Genomic DNA, 12321 nt, shown 5'->3' on the forward strand with positions numbered 1-12321 from the left:
TACCCGAACAAAACCATCGGATAGGTTGTGGTTCCTGTAGCCGTTAACCCTTTATGCCTGGTTAAGTTTTTAGAGATTGTTACAATGTATGTACAACACCAGGCGCGGATCCAGGATTTCTTAGGGGGGGGGGGCCCAAATTTGAAATTATGCGAGCCAAATATTGGTACGTAATGATGACCAACAGTGACGTAATGCGGAGGGGGGGGGGGGGTCGGTGCAGAGAGGGGCGAGTTTTCCCCCACCCTCCTCCACGAAACGCGGAAAATTTTACGTTTTATTAAATTATTAGAGAAGAAGACGATTCGTTGTAGAGTTCTCGACTCTCAATCCTCGTCTGAATTCAGGTTCCCCCTCCTGCGCGAAGCGCGGAAGCTTTTACGTTTCATTAAATCATTAGAGAAAGAAGACGATTCGTTGTACCGTTCCTCGACTCTTAATCCTCGTCTGAATTCAGGTCCCCCCCCCCCCCCTCCCGCGCGAAGCGCGGAAGCTTTTAAGTTTCATAAGATTATGAGAGAAAGAAGACGATTGGCTGTACAGTTCTCGAATCTTAATCCTCGTCTGAATTCAGGTTCCCCCCCGCGCGGAAGCTTTTAATTTTCATTAAATCAATAGAGAAAAAAGAAGATTCGTTGTACCGTTCTCGAAAATAATCCTCGTCGGAATTTAGTTCCCCCTCCAACCTCGCGCAAAACGCGGAAGCTTTAACGTTTCATTAAAGATTATTATTACCGTTCTCGCCTCTGAATCCTCGTCTGAATTCAGGTTCCCCCCTCCCGCGCAAAAGCTTTGACGTTTCATAAGATTATGAGAGAAAGAAGACGATTCACTGTACCGTTCTCGATTCTTAATCCTTGTCTGAATTCAGTCCCCCCCCCCCCCTCCCCTCCTGCGCGAAGCTTTGACGTTTCATTAAATTATTAGAGAAAGAAGACGATGCGTTGTACCGTTCTCTATACTCTTAATCCTTGTCTGAATTTCAAAGATGTTCTTTGTCTGCTCCTTTTACTTTCTACGTCCTCTTCCGATTTGGAGGGACCCCCCCCCCCCCCGGCTGGCTACGCGCCTGCGGTCAGATAAACACATTTTGATAACTTGTCCGGCTCCGGAAGCTCAGGGGTTTTAGGCGTTTAATTAAGGTCAGATGATCATTTTTTTTTAATACCTATATTTTGTGACACTGGCAGGTCACTATTTGGCGTGGGGTCCAGGGGGCGGATCCCCCAAAAGCGGGGTTTTAGGCATTAAATTACCGTCAGATGAGCATTTAAGGGCCCGCCGTAGCGTCCTAGGTGGAATCCAGGGGGCAGAGCCCGGAAGCTTAAGGGTTTTAGGCATTTAATCACGGTCAGATAAGCATATTTTGATGACTCATTTTTTAACACTGGCAGTTAACTATTCGTTCTTTCTTGCGCTCATTCTATTTTTTTCTCTTTAATATACTTTTTTAAATAAAGTGGGGGGGGGGGGGGGGGAGGGAGCTCGAGGCTCCCGATCCCTGCCGTACCTCGGGCCCTGACATGTAGGAATCTCAAGAATCATATTTCGTGCCTGGCTGTAAATTTAGGAATTTGTCATTTTCCAACAAACACATATACAAACGTATAATTTACTAAAAAGTGAGGACAAATCTCGGAAATTATGTCATTTCAGCATTATTTGTAATCCACCGTTGTGGAATTAGAAATAAACCACGTTTGAATTTGATTTCCCCAAAGCCCCCCCCTATTAGTACGCCAGTATCTCCTCTTTTCCTTTTTCTTTCCTTTCCTTCCTTCTCTCTTATTTTTTTGATTGGAGGGGGGGGGGGGGGGTCAACAGCCTGGGAGGAAAGGCCCTTTCGGTCCCCCCCCCGATCTCCTTCTTCCCCCTTTTCTTTTCTTCTTCTTCTTCTTCTTTCTTTCCCTTTCTCTCCTCTTTCCCTTTCCCTTCTTTTCCTTTCTTCTCTCTTTTTTTTTTTTTTTTGCGGGGGGGGGGGGCAAGGCCCGCTCGGCCCCCCTGGATCCGTGCCTGTACAACACATATTAATGCAGTATACATTTATTGCAAAAGAGATTTCAATCCATTAAAACATCCTAGCTAGTCAGTGATGCTTCAAAGAAAAACAACTAATGACAGACCAAAAACAGCCTCCAAAGTAAAAATTGATCACATAGGGAAGGGCAGAAATAATGTTGTGATTTGGAATACAGTGGAGTAAATTTAATCCAAGTTGTGAAAGATGGGGGAAAGATGGCAGAGTCCGGGGCAGAGTATAACCAACTTAAAAGTTTATGAACACAGACAGGAACATTGATTTAAAGCGTAGCAATCACTTCAAAAAGAGAATAATTTGTGTAATTATTCTCTTTTAAGTGATTGCTACACTTTAAATCAGGTAAATGGGTACCTGGTAGGAATTAAATCCTTGAAGTGCTAGAGCGCCGTATGGCAGCCGTGCTAAAGCCAGGGTAATAATCGGTAGCGCCAGGAGGGTCAAATCTGACTGACATGAGCGCTATACAAGAACCCACTATTATTATTATTATTTTTAATTTATAAGATTTTATGAGCATTTCTAAGCAAAAAAATAAAACAGCAATTCAGTTACTTCTAACAATCTAACACTGTTAAGTGTTTACCACCGACCTATATACACCCCCTGCCCAGATGAAGGGGGGTCGCCCCCGGAAAAATTTGAAAAAGTGCCCCCAAAAATCTATAGCAAATACTAACTAAAGACTGCAACACACTTTTAGGCTCTGGAGGGCCCAAGAGTGCTGCGTTTAGGCTATTAGAAATGCACAAATCCTCTCGCTCCCTCATATAATATCCTTCGAAATATACAAGTAAATATTTCTTGGTTTTATACTATATATTTTCGCTAAGTAAAGTATTTTTTTGATACAACAAAACTTCAAAAACCCGGAAATTGTGAAAAATGGTCTATTTATAGAGAAAAATTACCCTTTAAAATGGGTAGGGGTTTCGCGAGGCTTGAGCGGTACATCCCATTCAAAACCGATTCTGAGTAACCCCCCGAGCTTCGCCCATCTAGTTCACTTTGCTCACTAGTCCTTCGCATTACGTTCCCCGGTCATGAAAAGAAATCGCCGCCCCTGCCCAGATCCCTCTTCCAAAGATTTGTTGTTTTGTTGAGAGACACTGTATACGTATATAGCACTCTCGTCGCTTAGTCTATGATCGAGGCGCACATTTACAGTCTCACCGCCGCCCGCGCCCGTGGACTGAGAATACACATTTAGTTTTATTTGGTAAAATTTCATGTTAATATCATTATATATTATCATTCCTCACTGATGTACTGTATGCGTAATGTGTATGAAATTTATGAATTTGTCTGATTATCACAGAGAAAGACGCAAGTCTGCACGATCAAGTTGATTGTATTGTCCCATATGCTGCTTTCTGTGTGGTGATATGTTTTGTAAAATTGTGATGTGGGCGTGCTTGTGACCTTGTACGTGTCTGACACTGACACTACTACTATATGTATGCATGCATGTAGACTTATGCACTTTACATGTAGATGGTCTACAAGACTACAACTTCAAGATTATTTAGACATTAGAATATTTGGACCAAAAGCATATTTTTGAAATAATTTTAGGTGTCTAGGGTCTAGATCTAGATCTAGCTTAGACTTTCTAGACAATTTTTTCTGTCTCTTTCGTTCGTTAGCCTCTGATTTGGGTAGGGTCGGCTCCTCTCTATTAAAAGATTTGGGTAGGGTCGGGTTGGCCCCTCGAAAGAGACAGAAAAATTTGGTCTAGATCTAGCTATGTTTAGATAAATGTGTGATAATGTTTTTTGTAATGATAGATATACATGTAGAAATAAGAATTGCCATGCCCGTGGGCTAGTAAGGGCGCTGGTCCGAGAATGACGTTTGTCCTAGATCGTAAACGCGGACGTTTCTTTTCTTGGTGGACTTTTTTTTTCTTCAGCGCTCTGTGGGTGTAGGTTCCCGAACTTCCTGATCGGCGCGCTGGCAATGCGAAAAAAAACAGATTATGCGTAATAATACACCCCAGTTCACTGTTTACTTTTACGGGTTGTCCGTCTTCCTGAGGATTTATCGTTCATAGCGTGAAAGTATCTGTGCTGCGTAAGTGAGAAATGCATCATGGAGCATCGATCATCGCCTAATCCGTTTTTCGCATCGCCAACCCGCGGATCGGTAATATGGATCGTCTGCAAGAATGCGGACGATCCTTATTTTGTTAGGACCTGATTTTTCAGCGTTTACAAGGATATTCTGGTTTATGCGGAGGATTCTTATTCTTGGACCAGCGCCCCTACTGATGGGAGAAAAATAAGCCCGGAAAAAAAAAGTTTTTAAAAGTTGGGATCTAATCTAAACTTTTTTTATGCATCATATGAGTTGCATCAAATGAAAGGAGAGGATCTACGCTTGACAAATATGTGTCATTTATTAAATACAATTGTGATTAAGTTATGATAAAACATAGATAATTCTTGGTTTTGTTTTTTCTGGTACGCACTGTATACTCTAGAGTCTATGTTTTAGAACTTTTCCACTCTTGTTTTGATCTGCTGTCTCATTGAGGGCCGTACATCTTCCATGTACGAGAAAGCGGTAAAAAGATAATTTTTTAAAATCACAAATGACCAGGCCTGTATTGTGCGTATCGCACATTAATCAACCTTTTCCAAACACAAATGGTTACCCTTGCCAGACGCACAACATGTGGGGGAGGGGGGTGGGGGTGATTAACTAGAGATCTGTCTGTTTTCTTGAAGCTACTGCTTGTTATGAGTTCGGCAATCACGCACAAACTGCATTGTTTTGAATTGTAGACTCGTCGATATCCTCATGAACTTGCAGAACCTCAGTTGTTCTCTCTGTCTAATCTTATCCATCTCTTTCGTTTCGTTTCAGGTCCCACAAGGAGTGGTAATTCTGTTTCTCATATTTAGTTCAGCCGCATTTTCTTGTTCAAGATGTTCATTCATCACATCTCCCGCATTACTCTTCAACTTAGAAGAGTAAGACCCCTTCACTGGACAGTACTCAAACGTCTACCTCAGCCAAAATATCATCCCACCAAATCTGTTGCTCTAACGGTATGCTGTGCTTTCATTGGAGTAGCATCGTACAAGCGTTTGCCACAAATTCTATTTTCCAGAGCAGCATGTCAAGAAGCAGTTCTAGATCACCCTGTTCTTATTAACTCAGAGATTGATAGACTTCATTCTGTCAAGTCATTGTTAGTTGGGCAGATGAGACTCTGGCATCATGTCCTCAGAACTCTTGCATCAAACCTTGTTCAGTTTGTCCTGGTGTCCCTACGCTACATCCGCAATTCCATCCTCTTTGGACCACTTCTCTTCTCCTATCCACTAGTACTCCTTTTCCCAGACAGGCTCCAGGATGTATGGCTACGTGCGCTCCTGCGATCCATTGAACTCTCCGGACCCACCTTCATCAAGCTCGGTCAGTGGGCGAGTACTAGGAGAGACCTCTTTTCGCAGGACTTTTGCGATCAGCTCTCGAAGCTGCACCGCAATGCTCCAAGCCACTCAGTAGAATACACAAAGAGAGCTCTGGAACATGCCTTTGGTTTGTTGTGGAAGGAGATATTCAGGTGGAGTCTAGCAATGAGACTGTGTATTCGGGATGTGTAGGGCAGGTTCATAAAGTATACATGAGACCAGATGTCTACCAAGGTAAGAACTTGTAAAATAAAAGCAAAGTGGTGAATATAAAAATGTATTGAATATTGATCTAAATAAAGAGGTATACAGAAATTGGAGAACAAAGAGAAACAGAAATCAAGGAGGGTATAAGAAGGAGAACCAAATTACTGTACAAATGGTACACACATGCACTGCTTTTAATTAGCATGGGCATGTAAGTTTCTATGTTAACATAATGAGCCAACCTTAATCATTTATGTTTGATTTTAAAAATCTCTTTAGTGAATAATTCAGTCTGGATAGTTATATTTCACAAAAATCTCTTAGAAGGTGTCATGATATATACTTGCAGTCTGTACCAGTTAAAAATGTCAACCATATCCAAATCAAAATACTATGGTGTGCCAATGCTGGGAGCATATCTTTTTAACCATTGCATACTGGAACCGGGTGGCTTCTGTATTAAGTTTATGGGAATGAGAGAATTCAGTAGTCACCAGGTTAAGTAAAGAAACACCTTTTCCCCGATTTTCCTCTCTAGCTGTAATGAAAGGAAGGGAAGGTGGATTGAGAGACTGGAGGATGAGAGATCGAGCATCAGAGCCAATCATGGATGAGGAAAAGTGGATACCAGTTGCTGTAAAGGTCTGTGTTTTAACTTGTCTGTCTTGCAATTCAATTTCTTGGAAAATTGTATGTAGTTCTTATTTTTTCAGTTGAATTGAGGTATTTACATCTCTTTGTAACAAGCCTTCTTTTTGTGCTTATTTCTTTATTCATTTCTTTCTTTATTTATTATATGTTTATCATTGTATTTATTTGTTAAAACGCTTAGAGACTTTGGTGGTAAGCGCTTTAAAAGCACAGTTTTTGTCTCGCCTGCGTAGCAAAAAGCGAGACATAGGCGCCGCTTTTCCGGTGACGGCGGCGGCGACGGCGACGGCGACGGCGACGGCGACGGCGTCAACATCAAAAACTTAACCTAAGGTTAAGTTTTTGAATTTTTGGTATAATTTTTAAAGTATAAGTTCTTAGTCAATGAAACTTTGACTATAGGGTAATCAAGTATCCCCAATCATGTGAGTAGAATTTCAGATCACAAAGTCAAGGTCAAAGGTCATTTCAGGTCAACAGACTTGGACTATGTTGTAGCATCATCATCGAAAACTTAACTAAGGTTAAGTTTTTGAATTTTTGATATAATTTTGAAAGTATAAGCTCTTAGTCAATGAACCTTGGACTATAGGGTTATCAAGTCTCCCCAATCATGTGAGTAGAATTTCAGGTCACTAAGTTAAGGTCAAAGGCCATTTAAGGTCAACAAACTTAGACTTTGTTGTGGCATCAACATTAAGATTTTCAAAATGCTTCTTCTTCGTTATTTTTCAACCGATTTTGATTCTGATTGTTTTGTATGATAGGGCTAGGAGGGGATTTAAAATTTCTACACAGAATCGTGAAATTCATTATCTATGCTAATTTATGCAAATTTATTCGAAATCACAAAAAAGGCTTCTTCTCCTTCATTTCTCGACCGATTTTGATTTGGTTTGCTTTATATCGTAGAGCTAACTTTGGTACACTAAACTTCTACACAGAATTTTGAAATTGTTCTCCATTAATTAATTATGGTAATTTATGCAAATTTTTTCCAAAAATAACAAAAATTGCTTCTTTTCCCTCATTTCTTGACCGATTTTGCCTTATCTGGTAGAGCTAAATTTGGAACAATAAACTTCTACACAGAATTGTGAGATTTTGCTCCATTGATTATTTATGGTACTTTATGCAAATGAAATGAAATTATGTCCCTTCCAGGGCATCAAATTTCTATTTTTTGACCAGTTCAAACATATACCACATAAAATTTACGATATTTGTTGTTGTGAGATGCGGATGAGCACTTCGTCATTGACGTTCTGGTTTATCATATTGAATTGCGTTATGCAGGCGAGACCGCCGAGAGCGTTTCCCTTGTTTAGTTATTATTATAAGTCACTAGACTATGAACCACATGACAGGGGGTTAAAATCCCTGTCATAGCATGATCATCACTTAGCAAGATATTTATCTACATTTGCCACCCTCCACCCAGGTGAAGTAAATACATATCTGGTAGGGAGAAGTTCCTTGATTGCACAAACATCGTATTAGCTCAGCTGGAATAATGAGATGACGCTTGTAAAGTGCAGTAGACTATATCATTTTTATTTTCATGCAGTGCTTCAAGACTGTTTATTTCAACAAAGATGTGTTAGTGAACTCACAGGATTTCCTTGTTCTTTTGAACTATTTTCCTGTAGGTCCTTCACCCAGGTATCTATGAGAGTGTCCATCTAGATCTGAGGATTATCAATGTCTTTGCCAGGATACTGAACCTAATTCCTGGTCTCCATTGGCTCAGCCCTGTCGACCTTGTGGATGAGTTTGAATCTCTCATGAAAAATCAAGTAAGTCAAGTACCCTGTCTCCATTTTAGCCCGATTGTGCATAGGTGTATGGGAACATTTTCGCAAAGGGGGTGGGGGGGGGGGGACCGTGGACGTAAGCCTTTTGCCTGCTTTTCAACTTTTCAGTTTCTAAACCAAGCACACAACAATTTTTGAGACTTTTTTTCAGTAAAAATTACAGAAATTACTTATTCAGGCACCTCCAGCCCGAATATGGGGCTATCAAGGCTCCTCGCTGTCTAAATTTGAGGTGGTAGTTGCTTTATGTATTGGAACTTTAAAAATCCAGGGGGAGGGAGGGGGAGGGTAATCTGATACACAGTTCATGGCCCTGTTACATAAAGAGGTACAATCATTTGTAACTCTCTAGAACAGTAGCAACAACAACGAACAAAATACACTGAAACTGCAACTTACATCCTTACCAATGGTAAAGGATTTAGAATTTATCTTAAATCTTAAATTTATTGGTAATTATATAACCACAAATTCCATGGACTCTATTTACAATTCACCCATTGATTCAGTTATATGACCTCTCATGTTTCCTTCCAGATAAACCTCAAGCTAGAAGCAGAAAACCTTGAGAGATTTCATCAAAACTTTTCTCAAGTGCCTCATGTAAGAATACCTCAACCAGTTTGGCCATTTGTCACTAATGAGATCCTAGTTGAAACATTTGAGGTAAGAAAGCATCTGTGTGGATCATTATCTTTTACATTTTGTGAAATTGATGCTGTGTTGCTCTGTGGTTAATAAATTCCATAACAAGATGTAGCCTTTGTGAAAAAGATGAATTTAGATAAATATAAAGCAGATATGAAAAAAAATCTTGGAATCCATTTCAGAAATTCAATGTAAATGATATATTACTGTTCAAGAATGGCAAATAAATATTTTGTTTGTTTGTATTTGTCCTCATTTGAAGGTTAGAAATAATTACTACTGTTTTTTTCCTCCGTTTGAATTTGATTATTTTTACTAGAGTGGTCAGAGCATATCAGCATTTATATCCTGCGATCCTGACAACCAAGATGAGAAAGGAATTAAGAAGATCCTTGCTCAAATGGGAGTAGATGTGATTTTGAAGATGGTGAGTAATACTAAATATATCAATAATAACCTGATATGATCAATATGAGAACAAAAAATGAACAAAGTCGAAATGGGAATATTAAATGCATAAAGAGTGAAAGTAGTAGGAAGTATTGTGTACGACACTAAAATAATGCTAGTGTATGGACAGACTACATGGAGTAGATAATAGGTGACTTTTCTTTGCAAATTGCATTGAAAAGTTTTTTCAATCTTTTTTAGTTTTGGGGGTTTATCTTGACTAATTCTATTGATTGCTCTTGTGCAAAGCCTGAAATATTATGATAAACATGTATAATCTTGTTACACAACCCAAACAAACTGTATTGTTTGGCTCTTTATACATGTGGAGATAAAATGACACTGCCTCACAATATGTGAAGGTAGTATGTATTTGTCATGTGTGTTAACCCCTTCCCTGTCCTTGCTTTCATCCACCCAGGTCTTTGTGGATAACTTTGTACATGCAGACCTTCATCCTGGGAACATTCTAGTCCAGGGAGTAGAAGAGGCCCTGGTCCAACCAAGCAGGACCGTGGACTTTCATGACCACATTACAGAGTTCCAGGTCTACCTCAAGGAACCTAAGAATCCAATAAAGTTGGTCCTTCTTGACACCGGTATCACATCCCATTTGGAGGAGAGGGATTTCAACAACTTCTACAAAGTTTTCACTGCAATTGTACTCCGCAAGGTATCAGCAAACTGTAAAATTATATTTTCTGGAGAAATAAGACCATTCAAAAATATATAGGTAGGATTTAATAGTAAAACTGAAAATATTCCCAAAAAGAAAATACATGGCAAATAATTTTTTTCTTTTTAGTCTATGAACTTCAATTTTGAAAGCTCTGTTATAAATTTAAAGGGAGTATATACTAATAACCATGGGACAGTTCCTCTAGTTCACTCTGTTCTATTATTTTACAGGGTGATGTTGTAGCTGAACTGTTTGCGGAGCATGCATCTTCAAATGAATGCAACGATGTGGAGAAATTCAAAGCTGACATGAAATCGTTGGTCGAAAAAGCTCATGAACGGAGTCTTCAACTGAGCAAGGTATTATTTCTGTCATTCTATCATTTTCTCTAATAATGATATTTTTTATGTAACCATGATTTAAAAAATTTTAAATTAATATTTCCATTGATAATTTTAGAAATAGTAAAACATTTCAAATGATTATAATAATTTATGATTCTTATTAAGCACTTTTACAGAATACTGATCAGAGCGCTGAGAGAACAAAAAAAAAAAAAAAAAAAAATCCATTTTAGAACAATAACATATAAACATAATAGCAGTAAATATAATATTTATTAATGACTGTGATATTTCAATTTCTGAACATTATCATTGTTTTCCATTGTCTGTAATAGATGCAAGTTGGTCAGCTGCTAAGGGAATTATTTGCTCTTATGATTCATCATAAGGTAAGTGTTACAGTGATCCAAGTTGTCCAAAATTTGCTCATAGATGATGTTCTGAAAACTGTATTGTTATCTTTGATAGGTATGTGAGAGGTATGTAAATTGTCATAACATATATAGATACTGTGCTGAATCGACCACACATGGTTTTGTGTCAGTCTGTTTCTCAGTCAAGAAATGGCTTCCTCTCTCTGATATCAACTACTGGAGTTTACCATGCCAAAGGTATGGGGTTAGAGCTTGGGTTGTGATTGGAATGTTTGTTGAGGTTGAGGTTGGTTTGAAGTTAGGAATTTAGGACTACGAAGCAATCTTAATCTTTGTCAGAGCATGTGTTCTACTAATATGTTTTTTTTTTTTAAACATTCTGCTTTATGTACCTGTAGGCTTTACAAAATAAAAGTAAACAACAACAAAACTGTTTTATCTGAATCATTATTCTTACCATGGTAGATCATTACTTAAGTTTATGAATGAAACAATACTGAAAGATGCTGAATGCGGTTTGTAATCATTAGAAATTTCTTTGCTTGATGCTTTATATCGATTGATTTAGAATCAGACATTTTAAAAATAATTTTATGCTTTTCCTAATGACACTTAATGCAAAAAAACAAATTCATTATTAAGATTGAAAAGATAAAAATGTTTTCACTGAACATACTACGATTTCTCTCTTATTTTGATGGGCTGGCATAACAGCAATGTGGAAACTGAAAAATTTCTCCTTATGTGTACACACATACAAAGAGCTATTACAAATAGTGTAAATTATATTTTGATTTATCCTTTGCTTTCTCTATTACCAGGTGAAGCTGGAAAGTAACTTTGCATCCATCATACTTGCCATCATGGTGTTGGAAGGACTGGGTCGATCTCTAGACCCCAACCTAGACATTCTAAAAGCAGCTAAGCCAGTTCTACTAGGAAGATGATATTAGCCCCTTCCCTCACTCACCTTGCCTTAAACCCGTCCCATCGTAAACGCAGCTAAGTATGTTAGAAGGATTGATGGCTCCTCACCTCTCCTCTCCTCTGTTGGCTTACGCGGACTGGGATACCGTCTTGAACTTAACTTTGATATTCTAGAAGCAGCCGAGCCATTTCTACTATAGCGTTGTTGTTAGCCCCCCTAAAGCAGTTTTATCCTAAGAGAGAGATTGAAAGGATCACCCCCCCCCCCCCCCACACACACACACACACACACAATGGTCTTTAATAGAGGGACGTACCTCTACTGATTCCATCAACATCCTAGAACCAGCTGTGCCAGTTCTATTATGAAGATGATGATAGTGGACAATAATCCCCCCCCCCCTCTTTCTGAAATACAGCTATAAGCGAGTTTGTAATTAGGATTTGCACATGGGCAGATAATGGTCATTCGTACCATTGAGATGAATACTCTGATCATGCTCATGAAAGTTATGTAATCAGTATTCATTTATGCACCAACAGTACATTTATCTGATACATAGGTGGGAGTATTCTTCTCAAGAGGCAAACAAAAGGTATTCATGAAGCACCTCCATCCCTTTGGCAGTGATTATTCTAAAATGCACATGTGGGATGAATCCATCGTGTAAAAGATCTTTGGATATTTTGGGGTCATGCGTTCCACAGTTCCAGAGCTATGTACGAACTCGCTTATTAAAGATAAACTTGAGTTCTGGTAATGCGAT

General features: G+C 38.9%; 1 protein-coding gene across 1 annotated transcript; it reads left to right on the plus strand.

Annotated features, from left to right (window-relative positions):
* Positions 1–3155: 3155 nt before the first annotated feature.
* Positions 3156–12024, plus strand: LOC588805 (uncharacterized aarF domain-containing protein kinase 2). The gene is given in 11 exon segments (XM_030980600.1): positions 3156–3257; positions 4907–5611; positions 5614–5694; positions 6206–6309; positions 7968–8114; positions 8670–8798; positions 9100–9207; positions 9652–9903; positions 10140–10268; positions 10589–10642; positions 11449–12024. Coding segments are annotated over 10 exon segments (1773 nt in total). The 5' UTR covers positions 3156–3257; positions 4907–4968; the 3' UTR covers positions 11575–12024.
* Positions 12025–12321: the final 297 nt, after the last annotated feature.

The sequence above is a fragment of the Strongylocentrotus purpuratus genome, unplaced genomic scaffold (assembly GCF_000002235.5).
Source record: "Strongylocentrotus purpuratus isolate Spur 01 unplaced genomic scaffold, Spur_5.0 spur5_scaffold_11, whole genome shotgun sequence".
NCBI lineage: Eukaryota > Metazoa > Echinodermata > Echinoidea > Camarodonta > Strongylocentrotidae > Strongylocentrotus > Strongylocentrotus purpuratus.